The following is a 26,603-nucleotide window of genomic DNA, read 5'->3' on the forward strand; positions in this document are numbered from 1 at the left end:
GGATGCAGGGTGAATCCAGCATTACGATTACGACTAAAATTTTTGTACGTGCGATGGCCTTTTAGGTGCCTTTTCATGTTAATGCTTGACGCTCATTTTTAGCGTCAAAATAGGTCACAATCAAACTTGACGATTGATATTCGTCAATTAAAATATTATTTAATAACAAAAATATTGACTTTACTTAGAAATTTAGAAGAATATAATCCACAAAGATGAATACCTCCAAAAAAATAGATGAAGCTATAAAAGCCGTAAGTTTTTATTATTACTTATATTAATGAATTACATTAAATGTGTTGATGGATAATAATAAATTTTATGCTATAAAATCTTGTGCAAAATATAATGTGAATAAAAAATAATTTCTTGATTTTTATGTATACATTTATAAGGATAAACTTTATTATATACATCAGAATAAAATAAAAATAAAAAAATAATTTTAAAAATAATAGCAATAATTGTTTAAATATAAATAAATTCAATTTTTTAAATGACAAATGAGTAAGTGATAAAAGTGCTGATAAACAGAGTTCAAAACAGATTCTAAACAGATTGAAATTACAATATCAATTATTTGTTGATAATATATATGATGATAAATAATTATCTATATTATAATAAAAGTAAAAAATAGCCTCTCTTTTGGACAAGCCGATAAAGTAAATGGAAATCACGGGCTACGTTTACACCGTGCATTTAGGCCGCGATCTATACGATAGGTGTCTTTGTTTAACCTTCAGGATAAACAAGGACATCTATTGTATAGGCCGCGGCCTAAATGCACGGTGTAAACGTAGCCACGGTGTCAGCTGATCTCTTGATGCTGAAGCGCTCAATGGAAACGCACCCTACGTTTCTGACTTGAGCTTGATAAAGTATGTATGTATGTACATACGTATGTACCGATTCTTTTTGGCTGCACTTTCGGTACTTTTTTTTAATTTCCGCCCCTTCTTCCTTCTTCTATATACTCTACATTTCGTAATTTATATTTCGTGCATGTGACTTATGCATTTCTAATGTATGAAGTATGACGCGGTATGACAGTTAAATAGAATGTATCTACTATGGTGGTTTTGCGGTGTATAAAATATATCCGACATCGTCTGTTACTCGTTGGAGGTTAAGTCCTTGGATCAAAGCCAATCAAAGCGAAACGTTCGGCTGCGTTTCGGCGGGTTCGGCCTCGCACGAGCGCATCCGTTTGTCAGCCAGGATCTGACTGCATGGGTATTTCGCGGTACCCAAATATTCTCTGAAACATGGATTCGCCGCCGAACCTGGAGACCGTTTACCAGGCCGTATTTTCTTTATATAATAATACAAATCCGACCGAACCAGGAAAAGCGTCATTATGGTTGGGAGAATTGCAAAGATCGGTAAGCATACCATCACTTTAAATATCGTTAAGTTTAAAGCTCTCTCCTAAATTTAACATTCGCGTTGTTACATCAGATAAAAACATATTTCTCGATATAGTTGTGTTAATATCGTCCTGAATAAAAAATACGGAAATCTGCTTTCTAACCTTAAAAGGGAGGATTATCACTGTTACAAGAATTACTTTTACGTATCATGCCGGTTCTGCAATGAGTCGGTAGTCTGTAATTGGTTTGTCAGAAGAGAGTCTCAAGAATAATCGGTGAGTCGGGATTGATTGAAATCGGTAAATCGGCAGAGTTGGACAGCAGCCAACTTCTAAGACTATCGGCTACCGATTCATTATAGGGCCACTGTTACGAAAAAAAGCAAAAATTAGATGTAAAACCAATAATGTTGCACTTTTTACTTGCATCTTTTATATAAGATTTGATGTATTACTTGTATATAATATATATATATATATAGATACATGTTTTTTGTCATTTATTTGATTAGTAATTATAATAGACAACAATTCTTTGTGTTGGTAGAACAAATTATTTTTTGTCATTTTAAACTATTATATAGAGAAATCATTACTTTTATGTTTATTTATGTGTATGTGTTTATAGGTATTTGCATGGAAAATAGCTGATGAAATGTTACATCAAAAACGAAATATAGAATCCTGTTATTTTGCTGCACAAACAATGCGTACCAAGATCCAGCTCTCCTTCCATGAGTTACCGCAAGAAGCTCATACTTCATTACGAGATTCGTTAATAGAACATATATCACAAATCAATGAACATACTAATTCTGCCATTGTTACTCAGGTATTTATATATATTCTTTCATGAAAACTACTTTTATATGTTTAAAAGATTTTTGTAATTCTATACTTATTCTATAGATTATTCTAATCTTTATTAATGTTGTTAAATCTTCATGCTTACAGTTATGCTTAGCTTTAGCAGATTTGGCCTTACAAATGTCTTCTTGGCAGAAACCAGTTGTAGATTTAATTAATAGGTTTGGAGGAAACGCTGTAAACCTTTGGCCATTGCTTGAAATAATGACGGTACTTCCAGAAGAAGTAAATTCGAGATCACTTAGGTATAGTACAACATCTTGCTTAATGTGATATCATAAAATGACAAAACATTAATTTTATTTTTGTATAGGCTGGGCGCTAATCATAGGCAACATATACTGCATGAACTTAATACAAATGCAGATACCGTGACAGAATTTCTGGTATGTATAATATCCATGGTTGTGGATAAATTAGTTTTTTTTTTTAATTAAGTCAATAACGAATAACGATAACGAGTTACTTTTGGGGAAAAAGAATGGTACCGATAACGAATTATTTTTATGGGGTAACTCTGATATCCACAGATAAAAATTAGAAGTTAGATCGGATAATTATAGGGGCCATAATACTTAAACAATTTGAGCTATATCTCAGTAACAGTGGATTTGCGAACATATGTTTACATGAACTTTTTTTCATATTTTAGTGTGGGAAGCTCGGCTCTGAAATTTATTATCTTATTTTAGTCACATGTATATTTTGATACATATAAAATTAGTTTATATTTATAAATACTTATATATATATATATATATATATATACACGCGCGTACACACACACGCACACATTTTATTTTAACATTGGTATTTCATGTATGGTGTATTTGCAGAAAATGTGCCTAAAAAACAGCGGTGATAATTTACAAATCCAAGTTACTATTTTACGATGTTTTACCAGCTGGATAACTGTTCATGCAATACCGCTTAAATCTGTACCCTCGAGCGAGGTATTTATGTATGCCTTGGAAGTAAGTTTTGAAACTGATAAAATATTTTCGGAAAAACTAATTGTTTTCTATTCGTCTTTTTATTATATAATAATTTTATTTTTCAGGTACTCAGCAACCAGTCTGTTTCACAACTGCACGAAACGGCTACCGATTGTATCTGCGTAATTTTGCAAGCGTTAGGAGAAGATAGTAATACTAATCGTGATAGTGATAATGAAATAATCGTGCAGTTGCAACAATTACAATTGTGTCTTTTCACAAGTGTAATGAATTTAGAACAACCATATCACTTATCTGTTGCGTATGAGGACATGGAAAAGTAAATTATTTAATTTACCTAAATATGTTTGTAGCACAAACCTAGTTATTAAATATATTACAGGTCTATAAATTATTGTCGAATATTTACGGAACTGGCTGAGACATTTCTAGATATTATGGTGACAGGTAGTGAAAATGGAAAGCAGCATTACGCTATACAAATTTTGGATCTTGTCCTCAAGTGTGTTGGTCATCATGATTATGAGGTATTTGAAATATATTATAGGATCCGATAACTTTTGTGACAACGCTCGTGTGTGAATGAAGAATGTGTAAATTAAGTCGAAAAGTCCTGTAATTTTGTAATTTTCGGAATAATTAAGAAGAAATTAATTACTAAAGATCGTTGAGTAAGTGAATATTCGCTCGACCATATGGAACGCGTAACGAGCTCAACGATCGTAATTGCTTAGTTAGTGCACGAGTTTTTTATTTTTTTTCGCTGCTCATTCATGTAACTATTGCCATTTGTAGTAAACTTCCCACAAGTAAAGAGTGTGTAGGAGATGGAAAAAAAAGATGAGGAAACGAAAGAAAAATACTGGGAAAAGAGAAGGAAGTTCAGAATATTATTGGAAAAGAAGCAAAAAGAAAAAAGGAAAGAAGGAGGAGGACATGTGAAAGTATATAAATAAGAAGAGAGGTAGAAGGATATAGAAAGAGAATAACATAAGGAAAGATGAAAGAGAATGGAGAAAACATTTCAAGGAACTCTTGGAGGGTACTAAGGAGAAAGAGTATACTACAGAATAAATAACAAGTTAGATAACGATACAAACGGAGATAGAAGAAGAGGAATTAAAGGTTGAGGAGATAAGTAGGGCGCTGAAAAAAAAGAAGAGAAAGAAGCGGGTATTGACGGGATACCAATGAAGGCTTGGATATATGCAGGAGAGGAATCGAAGTTAGCGTGCTTATTGCAGAAAGTGTGGAAAGAAGGTATAATGCCACAAGATTGGAAGGAAAGTATAAAGGCCATGGCACACATCTTCCGTAACAGTAACCATAAGACGTACCATAAAAATCAGCCAATCACAGGCAAGAATTCTTTTGAACTCTTAATTCTAATTGGCTGATTCTTACGGTACATCTTATGATTACTGTTACGGAAGGTGTGTGCCATGGCCTTAATTGTGCCGCTATATAAGAAAGGAGACGAAGAGAAGGTAACGAATTATAGAGGAATATCATTACTGTATACAGTGTATAAAATTTATGTAGAGGTGATAAGAAATAGATTGGAAAGAGAGATGGAAGCAAAAGGTATGGTACTGGACAGTCAAATAGGATTTAGAAGAGGAGGATCGACGATCGATAATATTTTCATACTGATGCACTTATTATAAAGGGAAAGGAAGCAGGTAGGAGGCAGGGAAAAAGTGTATCTGATGTTTGCAGACTTAAAAGGTGGCATTCAATAAGATAGATAGGGACAAACTATGAGAAATCTTAAGAGGAGTGAAGAAGATAGAGAAGATATGCACTGAGAAGGAGATGAGGATAAGAACGAAGCAAGGATACACGGAAAACTTCAGGACAAAGAGAGGAGTAAGACAGAGTTGTGTAATGAGTCCACTCCTGTTTAACTTTTATATCGCGAATCTAGATGGCGATTTAGAAAAGAAAAGGATAGAGGATGTAGGAATAGGTGTGGAAAGGGTATGGTCATTAGCATATGCAGATGATATAGTACTGGTGGCTAATAATAGGAAAGCATTACAGAATATGATGAGCACGTTTAGAAGATTTTTAAGAGAGAGGAAATTAGAGTTATGTACGGAGATGAATGAATGAGTTAAGGAAAAATTGTAAACCAAGTCCCCTTGGCTTATAAATATAAAGTGAATAAAACTCTATTCTAGTAAACTCTCCACATGCCTAGTAACCATGACCACTGGGCATGCAATTGGCAGTAGTTACAGTGGATACATGCTCTCATTCAACGATCTTTAGTAATTAATATTTCGTTAACTATTGCGAAAATTGCAAAATGATACAGGACTCAGTTTAATTCATTTTACTTGCGTACGAGGGTTGTCACAAAAGTTACTGGACACCCTATATATATGTCGATATATTTTATTATATTAAAAATTATAAATTAAGTATCATTGATTGAATAATATCTTTTGCTAAGGTTGCACAGATAACTTTTAACCTGTGGTATCGATTATCAGAAGTTCTTTATCAAAAAAATAGCAATGATCTTAATGCCGTATTTGGACCTCGTATTGAGAGATTGATCAGTGCCCTCTGTAGGCATTGTCAAATGGAACCAGACCATGTCAGTATATTTGCTATCATAATTTTATTAAATAGTATTTTATATGAAATAAAATAGATAATTATACCAGAATTATGTATTGATTACCAGTTGGGTCTCGTCGAAGAAGGAGGAGGAGGAGAAGAGTTCGCTGACTTCCGAAATCGCGTATCGGATTTGATAAAAGATGTAGTGTTTGTAGTTGGAAGTAGTAACTGTTTCCAACAAATGTTTTCATCACTGACTGGAGGACCTGGTCCGCAGGGTCAACCTGTACATACACCTACTTGGGACTCGACCGAAGCCGCACTTTTTATAATGCAGGCGGTGGCAAAAAACATTCTACCGTACGTTCTTTTTATATTCGTTATGAAATATCTAAAGATCACAAATATAACAGTATTTTCGTATAACAGAGATGAAGAGGCTATGGTTCCGAGAGTGGTACAAGATATTCTTAATTTGCCGGAAAACACTCATATAGCCGTACGCTATACTAGTATTCTCCTCTTAGGCGAGCTATGTGAATGGATAGATAAGCATCCGCAATTATTAGGTAACACTTTGATAAATACTTGTCATGTTCGGATATCTCAATGGCATTCACATATACTTTGTGTTATTTCAGAACAAGTTTTAAATTTCCTCTTATACTGTTTAAATCAAAAGGGTCTAGGAAGTGCTGCTTCGGGCGCATTATTAAGTATATGTACAGCTTGTCCATCGCACATGATAACGCATTTCTCTGGACTTTTGCAAATAGCACTTTCTCTTGACAATTTTGCTATTAGTAATGACGCAGCTATTGGCCTATTAAAAGGTAGGATAAAATTTTATAAGCTATGTTACAAGGTGTACGCGATTACGAAATATATTATACATGATTGTATTATATATTGATTAATTATTTTATGGTAAACTGAATGAAAAGCGCTAATTGTTACGGCAGGAGTATCGATAATTTTGGCAAAATTACCATACGATGAAATTATTCCGGCAATAAAAGAATTGTGCTGGTTTCAAGCACGTTCCCTATGGACGCTTCTAACGAATAGAGATCAAATCGAGAGAGGAACAAAGACTGATCCTGTGATATGGCTGGATAGATTAGCTGTTATATTTAAACATACTAATCCTCAAATCAATGATCCTAATAAGCCTCATCCTTGTGAAAGCGTAGTCGCTGAAGTGAGTGTTAAAAATTTAGAAGCGAAATTCTTTACATGTTAATAACATCCATTATGTATATTTATAGATGTGGCCTGTATTGTCTGATGTATGTGAAACATATCAACGAGATGTGAGAGTCATAGAAAGATGTTGCCGATGCATACGTTTTGCGGTACGCTGTGTGGGCAAACATTCTACTCATTTGCTTGAGTCGATTGTAAAACAAATAATGAATAAGGTTATAATACGATATCTAACATCCCAACTATACTGTTATTAACGCACTTATTAAATACATACTTCTCGTTTTCTTTTTTCACAGATCGTACTGTTGTATACGGTACATAAACATAGTTGTTTCTTGTATCTTGGTTCTATATTGGTGGATGAGTATGCGACTGACTCAGAATGTGTACTATTAAATATGTTACAAGCTTTCATCGGTCCCACTTTTGAAATTCTTGAACAAGAAGATGGTTTAAAAAATCATCCTGATACAGTAGATGATCTATTTAGGCTCTGTGCCAGGTATCGTGATGATTAATACTATCGATTGACACTTTTATTGAAATTTTGTCTGATTCATTCTTTTTATACAAAAGGTTTCTTCAAAGAGCTCCTATTTCTTTATTACGTTCTCTTGCTATCGGGAGCATTGTAGATTGTGCTATAATGGCTTGCAGTTTGGATCATAGGGACGCTAATAGTTCAGTAATGAAATTCTTTTACGATCTTTTACATAGCGGCCGCAGTTATAAGGTAATTCTTTGTGAACCTTTTAAATGAATATTGAAATAAAATCCCTTTAATGTATAATTCACATAGATTAGCTCCAATTATAGATTCTATTTTTTTTTCCAGGATCGATCAGACTACACGATACGACGACAACTGGTACAAAATATATTGAAAGAAAAAGGCCAAACATTAGTCATAAAGTTACTACATGCTTCAGTGTTTGAATTGTCTTCTTATATGCTGTCTGATGTGGCGGATGTCATTATAGAACTTACCCGAAATGATGCAGATGTATGTATTTTATTATAGTTTTTATCAAATATATTTCGTATTTTACATGGAGAAATCATATTTTCTACCAGCTCATGTCAAAGTGGTTAGAAGAAGCTATTAAGACAATGCCATCGCAAAACGCAGGCGGAGCTCCTACAGCAACACCCGAGCAACTACTTGAATTTCACAGTATAGTCACGAGGTACGTAATATACAACTTTATATCAGTGCAAATATAAATATCGGAAAAATTTATAGCAGTTTTTTTACAAAAAAATTAATGTTTATATATTTATTTATAAATTATGAATGATTGGTTTAATATCTACTTAGATTATTATGAATTTTTTAGCAATTCACAGAACTTGATTGATTTATAACTTTTTGTTTTTTATGATATTTAGGTCAGAAACACCGAAAACCGTCACAAATGCTCTACGAAATTTTGCGCGCCTGTATCGCTAATGCATTTTAATGTATATTTACTTTGTTAAATTCCTCAAAAATTATTCATAAGATCTTCCAGCAAGTTTTGATTATGACCTCTCGAAATAACAAAATTTACTATGGAAATCTCGATACTACACCAATATATTAGGAAAAATATATTAGGTACGAAGATTTTTTTATGTCTTACTATCTATAGCTATGTTTGCAAACTACACATACACACACACACACCACGCACGCACACACACACATACACATATATATATGTATATACTGTATTTGAATATAAAATGACTTTTATAAATGTATATCTTACAAAAGTCTTTATTTTTCTTTATATATTTATTTTTATCAACTTTAAGGGGATATTCTAGTCTAAAAGTTTGAAAAAATCGATTTTTTTCATCTTCTTAAACTACATATTGAAAATGTGACAAGGAATTTGTCATATTTATAAAATTGAAGAAGTTATAGCACCTTAAAGCGAACTGCGCAGGTATCGATTTAGGGCTGCTGGGCTATTGTTCTAAGTCGAACAGTAATTCTCTTGGCAGTTTTCAAATTCTTTCAAAGATCTTCAAGGACATTTCTTTTCAAGGAGGAAGAAAAACCCTTATATATATGGTCCTGGACTGACAGATTAACTATAAGTAACATTAGTTTTATGAAATCGCACAGTGGGCCAGGAGACCCGAATAAGTGGCCAAAAATCCATTCACTCCAGAATTTTGATGAAATTATGATCACATATGATTTTCGTATCGTTGATTTCGAATCTGATTTTTGAAATTTGAAATTTGAATTTTGAAATTCTGACATCAGATTCAAAATCAGCGACCTGAAAAACTAGCATATACTACCGACGAGATACTATTAAAGATCGACATCCTTAGGCTGGAATCAGACTAGGCATTAAAGATGAGATTGAAGATTGAAAGATTGAAATTTGACCAATCAAAACAATAGGAGCTAAAATTCCTTTGCCCTCATTGGTCAAATTTCAATCTTTAATCTTCGATCTCAATCTTCAATCTGTGACGTCATATCTGTGATGTCATACTTTGACAATTTTGATTGGTTGCGTGCATATAGCATGCGCGTGAGCATACCCTTGTCTTTATACCATGCATTGTCATAGATTTATTTTAGGCCTGCAGTTGAGTTGCACATTTCGACCGATTTTACTTCATCATCCCCACTTCTTTTGTTTCGTAGTATTTAGACCGTGCGCGGAAACATAAAACGCTCGAACTCAGGGATGATATTAGCCATAACTCATACAGGGCACTATAAGGCTATAGGGCTTTTAAACATATTGGCTACGTTTACACCGTGCATTTAGGCCGCGGCCTATACAATAGATGTCCTTGTTTAGCCTATATATTAAACAAAGACACCTATCGGTTGCGGACTAAGCGCACGGTGTAAACGTAGCCATTGTCTTACATTCACTGTTTACAAATTTTTATTATTATAATTATAATGATAATTATTATTATGTTAGAAATTCAATTTATTTATTATTAAAAATGATTTTTTTAATATTTTCTCAGTATGCAAATTTAATTAATGTACGTGTTCTATTTTGAAGTGTTACTTTGGAGTTTCTAACATCATAATAATAATTATAATTATCTCATTTCGTCTAGTGCAATCATAGCGTCTTTATCTCTATCTTCAAAACTATTTACTTTTCCTTTAAGATATTTAAAATTTCTTTGCAAATTCCCTGTTCAAAATGAAGTGTTGCCATTTTTTCTTGTAAAGTACGCAATGACGGCAAAGGAATATGTTGTTGCAAAAGTTCTTTGTATCCATTCGCTCCACAAGTAATTCTCAGTCGAACAGCTTTTTTAAGTGTTTCTTCGGACCACTTTGAACCACGTGTTGATTTCTTTGTCAATGCCTTTATTTGATCGTTAGTGAATACTTTTGTAATTATGGAGTACAATTTTGTGTTCACATATTGCTTATGCTGATTTTGTTTTTCTGTATTCAGTCTTTTCACAAGTGTATTATTCAAACAATTACATTTTCTTAAAACAGTATTATACATCTTTTCACGTTTCTTAAATAAATCATTGAGCTTTTCGTATTTTTTCTTCCAATCTATTTTATCATCATGATTAGATGAAGATAGATTTGGTTGATTTTCAGTAACTGGAACTATAAAAAATTCAATAGATTCTTCTTGTTGGGCGATAATGTCATTACTGGAGAGATTTGAGTTCTCATTCATCTCGACAGTTTGTACTGATTGTATTAATTCAGTATTTTGTTTGGATGCAATGATTGTCTTAAGACATGGCTCAAAAATATTTGGTGTTGCATGACACTTCAAGATCCTTTTACCATCACTTCGAGGTTTTTCCCACATTTCTGGTGAAAAATGAATCTTAAACATAAAGAATAATATTCATTTCATATTATATAAGATAGAGCTGTTCAAAGGCGGGGTCTTTTGACCTAAAATTGAAACGTGTCGGTGATCATGTTCATTATCCGTTCCTACTCCTCACTTCATTGCTGTTTTATCGTAGCGCGCAATGATCGGTTTTAGTGACGACACTAGTTTGAAATCGTTAAAAGTTTTTGACTTGTGTCTTTCACTATGTTTAAAAGTATTCTGTTATTAATATTATAATTAATACTATTATTCATATTTTTATAGTTAAATACCTTATGAATAACAGTATTTTATAATATTAGTGACAGAATACTTTTAAACATAATGAAAGACAGATCAAAAAGTTTTAACGAGCCAAAAAACCCTGATCTTGGACAGCTCTGATATAAGATATTCATAGTATAAAGCTGATATTTAGAAGAATAGTTAAGAGTATCTTTATATACTATGCAGTTTATTTCATTGGCTGCAAAGAATCTGAAGATAGCTTAATCTGAATAAATATAACATTTTACTATGAATAGTGATCTAAGAAGTTAGTTGTTAAGTAAATATAAATACCATACCTCACAAATACAACTAGAATCTGTGGGTATCCAATTCGCTCGTGGAATATTCACAGCCCATTGAGTCCTTCTTTCCACATTTTTGGGGAAATGTTTCATTAAAAATCCCTTAGCCGCTGAATTTTTGCAATTTGGCACGCAACAGCCCGGCATTATTATTTTCAAGAATATTACCTATAACTGTTTACTTATGCGTTATAAAATCATATACATTATAGGTTAGGAATGTGCCTACGTTACAATATTTTCAATAATCACATCAATTTTAAAACTTATGTGTTATAATAATATTTTATAATGATATTAAATCATTATTATCTAAACTTAGTAATTTGTACTTACAAATATACAAATATTACAAACACATGACAAATCATGAAGGTCACCATATTCTTGCAAATGCCTGGAAAGTTGAAAGTAGGCATGATACTTTATCGATATTTTCAGAATCGATATTTTTTATTATTTCGATATCCGATATTTTTCATCAATACTTTTGTTTTGATAATTTCGACATATCGATACTTTTCGTACGTATCGATATATCGATACTTTTGATGCTATTGATTCGAATTGGCAGCCATCTTGAGAATGTCGATTTTGAGTTTCGAGATTCGAGTTACCGAATAATGTGGAACTTTTTCGAGACGAGTCGTTGAAAGCAGTTCTGCATTGTTAGAGTGCAGATGTAGGAGTATTATGTAGGATTCACACTGCGTACGACATCCGACGTACGATGGTACCAATATGAGAATTCGGTTCTAGTTGGCGACATTTTTATCTGCATACACTTTGTAAGTTGCATATTGCGATATGTCTGTCGTATGTATGTACGTCGTCGGACGAAAAAGTTAAATCTTGACGAACATTTTCATGCGACAAGCATCATCGTACGACAAAATATTGCTAGCTAAAATATCTAGAAAACAAGCTTTCCTAATGGATATCGGACGTCGCACGTCGAATGTCGTACGCAGTGTGAATCTTACATTGAGCCTGTTCTTTTTGACTGAACTTTTGCACCAGTTCATCTTTCTTCCTCTTCTTTTTTCCTGGAGAGGAAAGGAAAAAAGATGAACTGGTGCAAAAGTTCAGCCAAAAAGAACAGGCCTATTATTAGCCCGATATTTCACGTGTCGTACGACAAAGCTTTTCAAGCCTGTTGATTGACTGTAGGACAGAGAGGCTCTCAAAGTCTTGCCCGAGCTAAAGCAGGCGTAGTTTTACTTAGTCTTTCCTACAGATACCATATGTGAATCATACAACAATCTCAAGATGATGGTCTAATTAAAGCATATGTGGAACAGAGTTAAAGATAACAGTTTCGCGCCGAAGATAGTTTCATGACATGTAATTAACAGGCAAAATTCGAATTGTTAAATTTAGATGGCACCGTATCCTAGAATACCATACTTTGACTTTCATTGTTCGTATTCAGGAAACTAGATCAAATCCGGTTCCTGGATACATTTGTTCAACGTGTCGATACATTTCGTATCGTTACCACAATACGAAAAAGATAAAAGCAATCGATTTTAGTGGAAGAATTCTCAGATATCGCTTATGTGTAATTTTCTATGTGATAAAGAATCAAGGAAATTAATCAATTAATAATGAAATATTTCATTTAATATACAGGTCATAGAGTAACAAACAACGAAAGAAATATTGCCGTTGCGTGAAGGTTATACAGTGTCCTCTTCGCGCAAGACTATTTCTTTGAAGACTTTTCGGAATTTACGCAATTGTGACACGGTTCCAGATCACCGCTAACTGGCTGGCTGGATGGATATAGGTACCTACACTCTCTCGCATCGATGCCAGCAGGCAGGCAGTACCGTGTTGCTGAGCAACCAGACGGCTAGACTACCTTTTGCCGATCGGTTGGGGTGCGCGGGAGATCACGCGCTTGCTAGACGGGGAGGACGAAAGGGATAGAAGGGCCGCAGGAAGGGATGGCAACGTAGAGTGGGAACGAAGGGCATTGGAGGGGCGATACCCCTCACGCGGCCCCCGACGAGCGCACACAATGAGGGTTGCGCTGATAGATTGCACAGCGGTGGGGGCAAGTGCAACGCTACGTCGGCTTCGTGCAAGGACGGGGGTGCAAAGAGGTGGTGGATGCTGATCCGGCAGGGTCGGGCCGCCAGAGGGTGCATGCGAGGAAAAAATGAATATTCGCTAAAATGATTTCGGAGCCGCCGACTACTACTATGAGCAAATTGTTTTTTTCGGCGGGAATAATCGATGGTCCTCGTCGTCGTCGTCGTCGTTGCGTCGTTTCAACTTTTTTTTATTTCGCTTTTATTTCGTCGATGGCGTTGTAACCAAATTGCTCGCCCAATACTGCAGCGAACCGGTCTCCAGCCGGATTTACGAGGATGAACTGGGTGAGCGGAGATTCGCTATTCGCGGTTTTAACTACGGTTATTGCGACACTAAGATGAAAAAATAGATTGGCAAGAGATACACCGTCACGCTCTTCTCTTTTCCTTTTCCCCGTGCCAAGGTGAGGGAATCACTGTAATTTTTTTATTTGCAGCTAATTAAATGAAACTGCAGAAAAAAAATTTTCGTTGGTTCATAATATTTAGTAACTAGGGAAATTGATCAGCAGGCCATTGGGAGAGGATTAATTAAATGGAAATTATTAGAAATCCAACGCATTCAATCAATATCAATCGCAATTCGAGAGAGCAAGTATATAATTTCATTTTGCAGATTATCAAGGCCGTCACATATACGTATAATATATTGTATACATACATATGTAAACATATATGTATGTAATGTATACATATATATAAAAAACGCGATTAAAGTTATTACGCAAAGAAAATATGGACAGAATAGAGTAAATAGACGAGAAAATCGTATCTTAAGAAAGTAATGTTTTAGAATAAAATAAAAGCAAAAAATATTGCTTGACATCGTCTGGATTATCACACACAATTTTAATATAAATAAAAAATACTATCGCTCAAAAGTATTTGCCCATTACAATTTGTATATCTTTCTTATACATATACGATATAAAATAGCGTTCTAATTCTCTTACATTCTCTTTAGAAAATATTGTAGAATGTAACATTTTGAATCGAACATTATATTACTTAGTTTAACATTTGAAAGATAAACAAAGAAGATTGAAATTTATTTTTCTTTTAATTAAGGAAGATAAAGTAAGCAAATACTTTTGAGTGATTCTATAACTCCTTTACACTCGCGATCTTTTCCAAACGAAAATAGGAAAAAATCATTTTCACTGTTTAAAAGTATTCCTTCCATAAGTTTTTCGCAAGCCGTCAATTAGCCGGCGTATACACAACCTATTTCTCTTTATTCAAAACTAAACATTGTTTACGTCAGTGTTTTATGTGCTGCCTGCGGCAGTTCCGCGCTTTGAGCGGCGAAATATCATAAACGTGAAATGCAATGCAGCAGCGACGACGGCGACGGCAGCAATGGCAAATAATAAATAAAGACGAAAGGCGTATTCTACAAACAGTTGGAGCCGGGCGGTGCATGCGGTCACGCCGTCCCTGACTGGCGCGACGTCGTGGTACTGAACAGTGAGGGACGTGACGGAAGGGGAAACTCTGACGGTCGTCGACGGGGGTGTCAGGGGTGGCTGAGCCAGACGAGGCGAGGTCAGTTATCCGCCACGCCCGACGTCGACGTCGCCACTCCAGTACGGCGCATTGCATTTTCGGCGATTCCGCGCCGTGCCGTGCTGTGCGCCGCTTGCGTATTGCCGCATTGCCAACGTTTCGTTTTTTCCTCTTCCTACGACCAATCTCCCTCCTCTAAGGTCATCATCCCCGCAATCGTACCCTCGCTCTCTCTCTCCCTCCTTTCTCTCTTGCTCTCCCCCTCTCCCCCTCTCTCTCTCTCTCTCTTCTCTTCTTTTTCATCTTTCTCTCTTTTGCTCTTTTCCATTATTTTCCGATTATCAGATTTTGTCCTTTTGTTTTAGTTCTGATTTTCCTTTTTCTTTTTCTCATTTTTCTTTTTTAATGATTTAATTGTAAACTTTATTACTGCGTCATGGATTGCCTTTTGTATGATCGTTATTGTTTGAATGATTGTCTTGTAATTGTGTTGAATGTTAATTGGACAAAAATGTGTGATTGTTGTAGATAAATTAATCCGGCCTAAACTGAATATTTATCACGTCGAATAATAAATATATTTTTAATTGATATTGTGTTTTACAAATTGTTGAGCTAATTTTACAGGCAGAATTAATCGAAGCAATTCTGGTAATCGTTCGGTATCGTTTGTCAAGGAATTAAATCCTTTGGTAATCAGCCTTCTCTCTCAAGCTGTGTAAATTGTATTTTCTATCGTGTATATCATCTTTAAGTTCTACAGTAATCACATTCGCTTACGTATTTCGTTTTCTCGTATATATCTCTCCTTTCATGTTCCGGGTTCCTTCCGAGCGAAATCCTTCCCCGAGTGGCCCGAGTGTGAATAATGTCTCTGTCGCCTTCTTCCCCATTTCCATGCAACATGCGTTGCAGCCTCGACATACCGCTTTATAACGTGTTCAAACTGCAGTTTACGCGAATCACATAATCGTTATTTTGCGAATGGAATTTGGCGCAAAATGACCATCTGTTTGTTCAGTTCGCTCATATAAGAGAACCGATATTTTCAATTTTGGATACTCTTCTCTCGGTTGTAGCTCTTATTTCATACACACACGTATACATGGGCGTTCGCAGAATTTTAGTCAGAGCGCAAGATTTTAGTCAGAGGGAGGAGGCAAAAATTTTCCTTCGCATAAAACTTATCAAATAATATGTATGTTAAAGCCAGTCTTCGAGGATTTCATCACAACTCTCTTTTTTCAGCTTCTTTCTTTTCAACAAGCACTATTTTTCTGCATATATTTATCATACATAGTCCATTGATGCCCGTTTCTATCAATAATGTAATTAAATTTTAACCTTGGTTCAACTAACTCTTCACCTTTTTCTAATTCTAAGAATTAGAAGTCAATCTACATTGGTAAAAATGGGCATGAGGTGATTTTTCGACATTGTTAATCGCAATGAAATTTTTACTCTTCTTATCTTTCAATGACTCGTTGTGCATGATTGGTCTAAGGTAGTATACATGTTTCGTTGCTGGAAAGAAAGTTTTATCTTCTTTTAATATCTTTCCTAATTTCAATTCTTTAAGTTCCTCTTTATTAATTTTGTTATCCAGAGAGTGTACCATAATTCATTGTGAAAATTATTTTAATTATAATAGTAAAAAAAAACTGCTTTTGAAATCTTTTAATGTTATATCGAACATAATAAAAGGATGTTATGCTATAATATAATGAAAAAGCCGGTTTTATCGGAAAATCGCTGCTTCAATGAAACTATTGAAGAATCTAAGTAAAGAATTATCGATGATCTTTTCTCAGTTTCTTAATAGATTTAAATATATGAACTAAAATCATATAAAAAAATTTTACAACAGTTACATAGCTGCTTTTTCTCTCATGTATGTAGTCGATGATATTTATAATTTAATTATTTCGCAATATTATGATTGCACTTAAAATTGCACTTTAAATGACTCTTGGTGCGTAAGGACGGTATTTTTGACACAATTTTTGATACAATGATTTTTAATACTTACAATATGTACTGTGGATTCCTATTTTACTTTCGTTTTTAAGTTTTTCGTTAATTCCTTGGTGAGAAATGACAAAAGCCAATCTCGTTCGTTATTACTTCCACTTGACTAATCAACCATGTGTAACGATGTGACTTATGTGATGACCGATAGGGTTCTCTCGCTAAGGATTCAACGAAATTTTGTAATTTCAACTACGGATTTTTGTTGAAGATGACTCGAACGAAAGTCGAAACGTTCAAGTAAATAAAGAAATTGTACACACATAGAATTTGCGCAACGTTTACAGCGCTTATTAGCCCATTCCTCACTATTTTTTAATTTTTGTTATTTCTTAAGAGTTAATTACATCGTACTTTTGTAATAGAATTCTGACAGCAAAGTTATTTGATGCTTCTTTCTCTTTTCTTCTTCTTTCGTGAAAAGTAACATACGCCTTAAGACTGCATGATTGTAACTTATATTAGCTTTCATTCGGCATTATCGAAAACATAACTAAAGACCAAAGCGACTTTTAGTCTGTGATATTACTTGCACGTGTACAGCCTGTTGGTGTTTTCATTCTTTGCTTTATCTGCCTATGTCCTCTTGAAAATCTACCGCAACGTGTCATATCAGTATCGATTCGCCGTGCACGTTTCTCTTTATCGCGCGCACGACGTCTCTGCTGCAGCACAGACTCTACACGTTTGTCTGCACCGGCTGCGCAGAAGATAGGTGCTAAGACATTCGGACGTTAATACTGTTACTAGTTACTACAATAGTACATGGGGATGCAATAATAAAACACGCAAATTGGTTATCAATATCGTTGGATTACTACACCGAAAAAATTTGGTTGCATAAATTGGAAATCTGATAGATTCAACCAGAAATTAAACATTCTAGTTGAGATATTCAGAGATTCAAACATGACGATTAGAATTCTGATTGATATGATTAGAATGTATTTTGTTTGTGCTTTTTGTTGATATAACCAAAATACTTTTTACACAATCAATACACTGATAGTGTTTCTCTTTGGCTGCACTGAGTGTATGTTAAAGCCGGTACACAAATTGACATAAATATGTATGTTCAATATAAATATAAAAACAGGTTCAATCGTAAAATTCTCAATACATTTTATTGTACTGTTACGTCTAAACTCTCGGAAATTAATTTTGAAATCGATTGGAGAGACGAAGGATGAGTAAGGGGAGGGTATGGAAGAATGTTTAGACGGACTCTGTCTCGCAGATATAAGCACAGAGGCGAATGCCACGAGTCAAACGCACTTTTTATTGCTCCGAAATGTGGGTCAACGTCCCGAAAGGATGCTGTAACGTCTATTTCCAGCGAATAGTGCGAACATCGGTCCAAATTTCAAGTCAAGAAATTTAATCCTTATAACTCGGGACTGGATCTGTGATCTCGGTAAAGCAAAGAGATGATTACGAAGTCTTACGATGGCAAATTAATAAGTACTTGTGTTTGAAGACAGGCTGTGTTGCTGACACAAGTTGGCATTACCATCGTGTACTACCATCTTTCAAACGACGCCATACAAAATTTCAGAGTGATTTATGCGATAGTTTTGATTTGACAGCAATTCGTAGTGAGCGTGTTTCGATACAATGGAAAAAGAGTAATATCGATCCGTGATTCGCTTTTTATTTTTGGATGAAGTTTTTTTGAACGTTGAATGAAGTATTTTTGAACGAAGTTTTTATTTCTTCGATTATTTATATATTGATATAAATGATTATAGTTTTTATTACATCCGATTTCTCAAAGTCTTGAACCTAGCATAACAAGCCTCCGTCCTCCATTTCTTCCAGATTTTTCTAGCTTTATCTCTGGCTCGCATAACAGATTTTGTTTAAGAAATTGACAATTGTGCACATACAAGAACAATTAGATTTATTAAATTTCGATTCACAATACGGGACGCTTTCGGGAAAAGAATGTCTATACACGTCGCTTGTTTGGCAGGAAGTGAATACATGTCCTATAAATTTAATATCTTGTCTATCCACAGTGGTGGAGCGGCGAATTTAATGTAGGTCGCCTATCAAAACAATAAATACAATATTTAGCGGCTCAGAGCGCTCGCGTCTAATATATATCAGCATTTGATTCTCATTTAGTTTATTTCAATATCTCCATAAATAGAATTTTTTAAAAATAAAATAAATTAGGTGGGCCTTATTCGATTCAGGTACATTAAATACAAAAAATATTTTCTACTGTATACATTCTGTGACGGGCGTCTTTATCAATTCGATCACTGAGGCATAATTGAAATTATGTGTAGAACTGAATTATAAGTAAAAAACAAAGTGAGAATTAATGTGCAAAATCATAGGTAGCAATAATCCTCGGTACAAAACTCGTAAAAAGTTTGCGTGGAGGCGGATGACGAGACCTATAACAGACAACGAGTAATAAAAATCGTCGCCAGGTAAGTCTGGTCAGTCTTGGTTCCTCTCAGCAGGGGACTTGGGTCAATGGTGGAAGCTAGGCCGGATCCCAATCTCTTGTTATATGCACTTACCCTTTCCATATATAAGCTTTCTTTTCTTTTCCTCCATGGAATTGGTCCCGAGGAACCCTAGAGACCTTCGCAAAAACATTGGTCGCCTTCTCTTAAAATCTTATCCGATGATATTCTCAAGCAACTCTAAATATTTTACCTCATTTAGATTTTATAGACGTTTTATAGGATGCGCGCCAATGTATTTTCTCGCATCTTTCCGTTATGAAATAGAGATATTCCATGTAATTGCACGCCAGCTGCCATAAATGTCATAACAGTTATCGAATATGTTTCACGAATTGATAAACGCAGGTTGCAAGTTCAGAAAGCCTATACTTAATTTTATATTGCATACGAAAATATGTAATATATGTAACGTATACTGTAGTATTTCCATACGCGATATTTTTCGCATATAAGATCCCTGACCCCTGGTGTTCACCTTCGGCATTTCTAGATTTCAAACGCAACGAATCGTGGAAAAATTGCAGTGCGTATCCTGCGACCTCGCCCATACAAAGAATTGTTCTTACAAACAACAAAGCAACAACATTGTGGACCTGGAATTTCTTTCATTTCCAACGACGTATATTTATAGACATTCAAGGACACCAGACGCATCGTTGAAATTAACATGTGGGAGCTCTCGCGGGTCGTTCCTTTGTTGTAATAAATTCGCTAAATAACGCCAGTTTTTGGTCTGAAAGCACCTTTGCGGTGCTTAAAGGTCGTAACGCGTCTAAAATAGCGCGAATGCCTTCGCGACGAAATATTAATGTATTCTTAATTCGTGACTCATCGAAATAATGTAGTCAGTCACGTTTTATGTTAAGAAGATATAATAAATATTTGTATATGTATACCACATATATTAATATTTATACTTTAAACAACTCGACTGGAAATTAAAATAAGGTTCCGATAAGGACCCTGCAATGTTTGCCTGATTTAGTTGTTGGGACCTGATATTATCGCCTCATTCATAATGCAAATTAAATATTACAGCAATATTGTAGCAATATTACTTTGAAAGATTGCAATATTTCATAAAACATAACTGCAATATTGCAGCAATATTCATATGTCCACTAAAACAAAAGGCAAAAATGTCGATCAAGGGATCCCGGTCCGATGTCCTTGACCTTGATATTAAAAAATTAAAGGAACAACCTGCAATGACCTTGATCTTGACAAATGTTATCCAGGATATGATCCTGAACAACATTCAAGATGTTTTAGCCGTCGGTCGGACCTTGGGTAATGCTAATGCCAGCGGTACTGTAACATGCAAACCTTATAACTCAAAAAGTACTTCATGAAAAAATATTTTATTATAGCGTTTTGGAAAGCTCTCGAGGTGTGCTACAAGAATATGCAATAAAAAATTGGAGGTTCCATTTAAAAAATTCATGTTGACCCTGACCTGACCTTGGTAGTGCCTCCTATCCAAAATCCGTTATTTCCATCTTCTTTCCTCCAAGAAAACTTACAACTTTCATATAAAACTTTTTCTTGTATCTCTCTTAGTTTCTGAGATATTCTTCTGGGGCGATTAAAATGCCCCACCCTGTGTATTGTCAAGGTCATGATCTTGAGTAATCATCAACAAGTTTTAGCCGTCGTTAATCATTAAAATGTTATAAAGAAAAAAAGTTTAGAGTTATTTTAAGAAATAACGTCTTATTTTTCAATAAGAATATCTTTGAATCAGTGTAACCTCCGTGCACCGTTAAACTATTGCCGATGACTAATGTCATCAATAGAAACGAGTTATTCAAGTGTTAATCTGAAGGGGATAAGTTTGAGAACAATCTACCTTCTACTTGTGTTCTACCGTACCGAACTATTCGGGGATTTAGATTTTGGGATGCGTCCCCGGTGAATGATTCTCAAACTCACACACGACTGACTCGCATTCGCGGGATGCTTCTGAGAGAATCGCCTTATCGATTAAACCGCTGGCGGGCGGCGAAGTGTAAACTTCGCGGGCAGATTAGCTGATTATTAGCTCGGCATTACCAGGTGTATCAAGCTAATGCGCGGCAAAGCAAGGTATTCGAGCATTTACTTACAATCCTTCGCTCGTCTTTCATTTTGATCGAGCCTATCTCGTTGCAGATCTCAATGATTCAATTCAAAGATACACAAGGCGCCCAATCTCGCTGCTCACTCGGTGTTATCATTCGATTCGCTCGACAGTCTCGGTATCCGTTCTGAACATTGTTTAACATACATCGAAAATGGATCCCGAATTAATAGTATGTGCTGTAGATGTATAGTCACGATGTGAAAATTAAAGATATTTGATCCACTTAAATTGTTTACATTAAATAAAAAATAAGAATACGTATTATTTTAAATAATTTTAAAATAATCATGTTCCCCTATAACCTTTTCTGCAACTGACAAGGTTGACAACAGTTTATGACTGCAAATAAAAAAATTTTTAGCGTTGAACAGACTTACTCGCTTTTCACCGTTTCTCTGTCATATATTTGATAATATGCGACAATCTTGTCGGCAAAGTATATGACAGAGAAATGGTGAAAAGCGGGTAGGTCTGTCCAACGCGTTGATAACAAATTGACAGCAGATCTTAAGCAATTTTGCTATTACAAAAGTTTCAGCGTTTTTTATGAAAGAATGCAACATTATCTGTTCATCAAAATATATTTGGCACCATTTTGTCGGCGCGTTAGACAACAGATTTAACCTGCATTTGGCATCAACCTGTCATCACATTGCTATTATCAAATTTGTTCTGGTGTTGGTTTCAATTTGTGTGTTGGTTTCAAGATATGTTCTTCAAATATAGTTTACATTGGAAATCTTATTGCGGACACAGTAGGCTCTAGTTTTGACATATTATTCCGCTGGAATTTATTGCAAATTTTATATTATCTTGCGTTCAAAATGTTTGCTGGGTTAATACTTATCTATGTAGTGATGTGTCAATGACACGTAAATCATCTATGTGTAAGTGCTACATTATTTTGTTTTCCTTTCTTCGTCACTACTTTATATCCTTTATACCGTAAGATTCTTTTTTTGCATTTTGTGACGCGCATATAAACATAATGTACGAAATGACTGTCCATCTGATTTCGCCGCGTGATTCCCCTTTTCGCTCCGCATTTTTCCTCCCACTTCTCCCTCAGGACTATAGTGAATTCACATTGGTGAATTCACCATATCAACCGGTGCCAATAACGTACAGAGACAGATGGGAGATATGAGAGCCGGATTGTTGGACCGATCGTCGATTGGACGAGGACGGGGACAGTGGGTGCTTTAGCATCCGCAGATTCGTATTCATCAATCACCACGCCTGTCTAATTATAACGTTATACCTATACCGAACTTCTCGAAAATACTGTTATACTTTATCAAAATATTTTCAAATTTTTTGGCGACTCCAACTGAACTGGCCTGATTCTGATGGATATTGGACAACATAAACAATCTCGGTCCCACATGATCCTACAGACTTGAAACTACAGCTTGAAGACTAGCAGCCATAGTGCTACAGCAGCTGAATTTTTAGAGAAGATGAAAAAAAGCTGAATTATAAATAACTATGTAATGAGATAACAGCGAAATGAAGTTCTACATCAGTTCTACAAGTACATGGGTATTCTACATGTCACTCGTATAGATCACAAAATCATCTCTCATATAATATATTTTTTTCAATTATATTAGCCGGATCCTAAAGAATAAGTCGATCCTTCAAAGTTGTTAATGATAGCATTTATCATTATTTTTAGCCATTGAGATCGCGAAGCGAAATGCAACTATGGCAGCCTTATTTTGAATGTTATAAGGGCTATCTAGGTATTTTTTTCAAGTCAGTAGGATTATGTGGGACCGAGATTGTTTACATAAATTGCTTACATGTCCGAAATAATGGAAATTAGTCAAGTTTGACTAGTTATATTTCGAAAACTGTTAATTTTAGGAGGTCGCACTCTTTTATTGACATTTTTAATTAGGACACCTGAAATTACAATTTCCCAAAACATGAGAAGATTTGACCGAGAACTAAAATCCATAAGAAATGTGCGGAGTCCTTTGTTTTTACTACTTTATTCATGTGTGTCTGAATGTACCTGAATCGTGTCCTCCAGTAAGCAAGATTTGAAAGAACTTGGCAGTTTAAGGCTAAAATTTGCTTGTGATTGAAATGTATAAAATCGGTCAATCTTTATAGATTTAGACGTGCTGAATTCGAATATAAAGTTCAAAATTCCTTGCGAGTCCGCGGTACTCGGCAATCGCTGTTTGGTTTTAATGAGAAACTGTTCTGACAGTCCTTCGGAGAGGACTCACTTGTATTGCGTAACTTAATAAACTTGTTAAACTGTGGAAGGAAGAGATATTATCACGTAAATAAATAATAAGCTATCCCTCACGATTTAAATATTTATATCAATAATCGTAAATTTATATCAATTGTCGATAATGTCAACGCTCCTCAATTACCTTCGGGACTCTTTTAAGGAGATCCTAAAGTCGTCTGTATTACCGACTAAACCATAATATAATTTATGTATAACGATTACTTTTTTCCTCTTTTACTGATTCGAAAATCCTTTTCTAGGAAGCATATACTTTACGCATTAATACGTGTCTGTGACATAGAGTCTATGCTAAGAACGACAACAAAATTTCGAAATTGAGATCTTTACCATTTCTTAGTCCAATATGGCGCTCCAGAGCTAGCTGTCATGGGCTGTGTTCCAAAATTGACTGCCAATACTGAAAATCTATAGTGCACGTAACGTAAACTGTAGTATTTTCAGTGCTGGCAGTAAATTTGGAACACAGCCATATTGTGACAATATTTGCTTCATATGAAAGCTATACAATCTATATTTACGAAATAGGAGTCCACAGACTAGTAGTTTGCACGAAAAAACAATGTGGAGTTCTTAAAATTGTATTTACAATTAGACATCTAATTAAAATGTTGTTGTTATGCGAAAATTTATGTGTATGTATGCGTGAGATATTGATGTTAGTAGTAGTATTATGTAGTAGTATATAGTGATGTGTCAATGACACGTAAATCGTCTATGTGTAAGTGCTATTTACACTATGACTAAATTGTTAGGATCCTCTAGAACCTCAGTCCATTTCTTGCACATAGATCTCTTCGACCGTTTGTAGTAATTTTTTTTAAATACTGCCATTTTCTCAATTTTCAATCTTTTTCTTATTTTCTTGGTTTCGACAAGGTAATTTCATAAAAAATAAGAAATTATTTTGTATTTTTGCTTCAGACGAGTACAAAAGGAGCTGTAACTTCCACCATCTCACAACTCTGGCGAGTATATGTAAAAGATCCGGTGCATGTTGTTTTTCAGAAAAATTCTGTAAAGTTATCTTCCTTTTAGCAGTTTACACGAGGCTTTCGCCTTAATGTGCCCTAATTTAGTTATTTCAGTGTAATGACTGAATTCAGCGTAAAATTTCTTTGCGTGTGATAACTTTAAACAGATATGATCCGCGAGAATTGAAGATTTGGTGAAAATCCACGGTGAAATTCCACGAGGGATTCCCCGACGAGGAATGTCCGTGAAAATTGCGCACGTTTCTTCGCGGACTTTTACGTCTAAAATTACACCACGCTTCGGACGACTGGTGAGAATCGCCGGCAGCTGCCTAAAATTCATTCGTTTCAGACGGGCGTGAAATAATTCGATCGATTCTCAGCCGAGACCCTTGAGGTATCGTCATTCTTTCGATAGGACATCACTGATAAAAATCTCGTTTCCTTCATTCGTTAAACGTTTTAACGTTAATAATATACTTGTCACTCGTCATCGATATCGACATGCTCTCTCGTGCAAAACTGTAGTAGATGTATTTGGATATCATTTATTGCGCATTTTGCGCATTAATTACAACTGAAAAGTTTTCCACAAAAATCAAATTAATCAATTCTTTAAATCTGGATTATAATGCTAAATCGTTCTCTATTAGTAGAGTCACATCGTGAATTATTTTGTTTTGATAAGAACAAAAAAGTAGGAAATATACAAGTTTAACATTTGCAAAGGATGTTTTTAAAAGTAATTTAAAATTATGTAAATAAAAAGTAAAAAAATTATTGCTTTATATTTTAAATATTTTTTTTACCTTTATCATTATAAAAAAAGATGTAAAATATTATTGTATAAATTGATAATAAATATAAAATTTTCGCAAGAAATAAAAATAAGATCCAAAGCTTTCTATTTTTTTAAATGGGTCTCAAAATATTAATCAAAACCTGAAACTTTATTCCTTTACCTATTATATAACCAGAGAAAAATTATAATATTACAATAAATGTACATTATACAATTAACGGTTTGAAGATGAGAAGTTTCTTGTTTTCAGAAAATTCAACTTTTTAGACTTGTTTGGTTTTTGTGAGAAATCTTTTAATTAACAAATATATCTACAAATTTTTTTTATAACAACATACGATTATTCATACAATTTCATCTTTGGTCAGAATCATGTTCCAATATAAACCAGAAGACTCATCGACTCAACTCGAAAAAGTTTCACGCCCTTCTCGTCGTACCTATTCGATTCTCTCACATTCTCTGTATCTCTCTTTCTGCCTTCGATAACTTCCCCTTTTGCCGGCCCCACTGCCCTCTCTTCATTTACACTTCCGTCCAGCCGAATTTCATCTATGGTTTTGCTCGTGGCGGAGCGACAGCGGTCTTTAACGCGGACTGCAGAAAATTTCGGTCGCGCCGCGGTCGGTCGCCTCGTCGACGCGTATTCACGCACGCGTGGGTACGTATGCATGTATATATGTACATACACGCCCGTACACACACCTGTATCGTGCGCCCACACGGGCGATGCGCCTCGTACATTCGTGCGTACATGTGTACGTGCATTCACACACACACACGCGCGCGCGCGCGGAGATAAGGGATCGACCGCGGCGGCAGAGGCGCAGGCAGTGCGATTCCAACAGGAATTCTCGATGAGATGGGCGGAAAGTACAAAGCTTCAGGACGCGTCTTGCACCGCTCTCTCTCTCTCTCTCTCTCTCTCTCT

General features: G+C 35.0%; 3 protein-coding genes across 4 annotated transcripts in view; 1 reads left to right on the plus strand and 2 right to left on the minus strand.

Annotated features, from left to right (window-relative positions):
• Positions 1-1,001: 1,001 nt before the first annotated feature.
• Tnpo-SR (transportin 3) lies at positions 1,002-8,661 on the plus strand. Its single transcript, XM_018459147.1, has 18 exons — positions 1,002-1,385; positions 2,001-2,204; positions 2,327-2,484; positions 2,553-2,625; positions 3,076-3,213; positions 3,300-3,514; positions 3,578-3,722; positions 5,654-5,800; positions 5,891-6,126; positions 6,196-6,335; positions 6,408-6,599; positions 6,729-6,967; positions 7,035-7,187; positions 7,272-7,477; positions 7,552-7,708; positions 7,811-7,978; positions 8,050-8,162; positions 8,365-8,661. The coding sequence occupies exons 1-18, from the start codon at positions 1,269-1,271 to the stop codon at positions 8,423-8,425; spliced, it is 2,862 nt and encodes a 953-aa protein (XP_018314649.1). The 5' UTR covers positions 1,002-1,268; the 3' UTR covers positions 8,426-8,661.
• A 1,398-nt stretch (positions 8,662-10,059) lies between these two features.
• Positions 10,060-11,771, minus strand: LOC108729727 (uncharacterized). Of its 2 annotated transcripts, XM_018458945.1 has the most exons (3): positions 11,726-11,771; positions 11,384-11,557; positions 10,060-10,805 (listed from the first exon to the last, which is right to left on the minus strand). In XM_018458945.1, the coding sequence occupies exons 2-3, from the start codon at positions 11,534-11,536 to the stop codon at positions 10,098-10,100; spliced, it is 861 nt and encodes a 286-aa protein (XP_018314447.1). In that variant the 5' UTR covers positions 11,537-11,557; positions 11,726-11,771; the 3' UTR covers positions 10,060-10,097. The 2 variants fall into 2 exon arrangements, with proteins under 2 accessions (XP_018314447.1, XP_018314448.1); XM_018458946.1 differs by lacking the exon at positions 11,726-11,771 and having other exon boundaries at positions 10,060-10,789; positions 11,384-11,418.
• Positions 11,772-19,538: 7,767 nt separating this feature from the next.
• The window catches only part of LOC108729719 (uncharacterized), a 21,418-nt gene continuing 14,353 nt past the window's right edge, over positions 19,539-26,603 (minus strand). The window contains exons 2-3 of the mRNA XM_018458932.1: positions 24,021-24,030; positions 19,539-19,621 (exon numbers count right to left, since the gene is read on the minus strand). Coding sequence (XP_018314434.1) covers positions 19,543-19,621; positions 24,021-24,030 — 89 coding nt within the window. The 3' untranslated portion in view covers positions 19,539-19,542. The remainder of the gene's footprint in view (positions 19,622-24,020; positions 24,031-26,603) is intronic.

The sequence above is a fragment of the Mycetomoellerius zeteki genome, unplaced genomic scaffold, assembly GCF_001594055.1.
Source record: "Mycetomoellerius zeteki isolate Tzet28-1 unplaced genomic scaffold, Tzet1.0 scaffold79, whole genome shotgun sequence".
NCBI lineage: Eukaryota > Metazoa > Arthropoda > Insecta > Hymenoptera > Formicidae > Mycetomoellerius > Mycetomoellerius zeteki.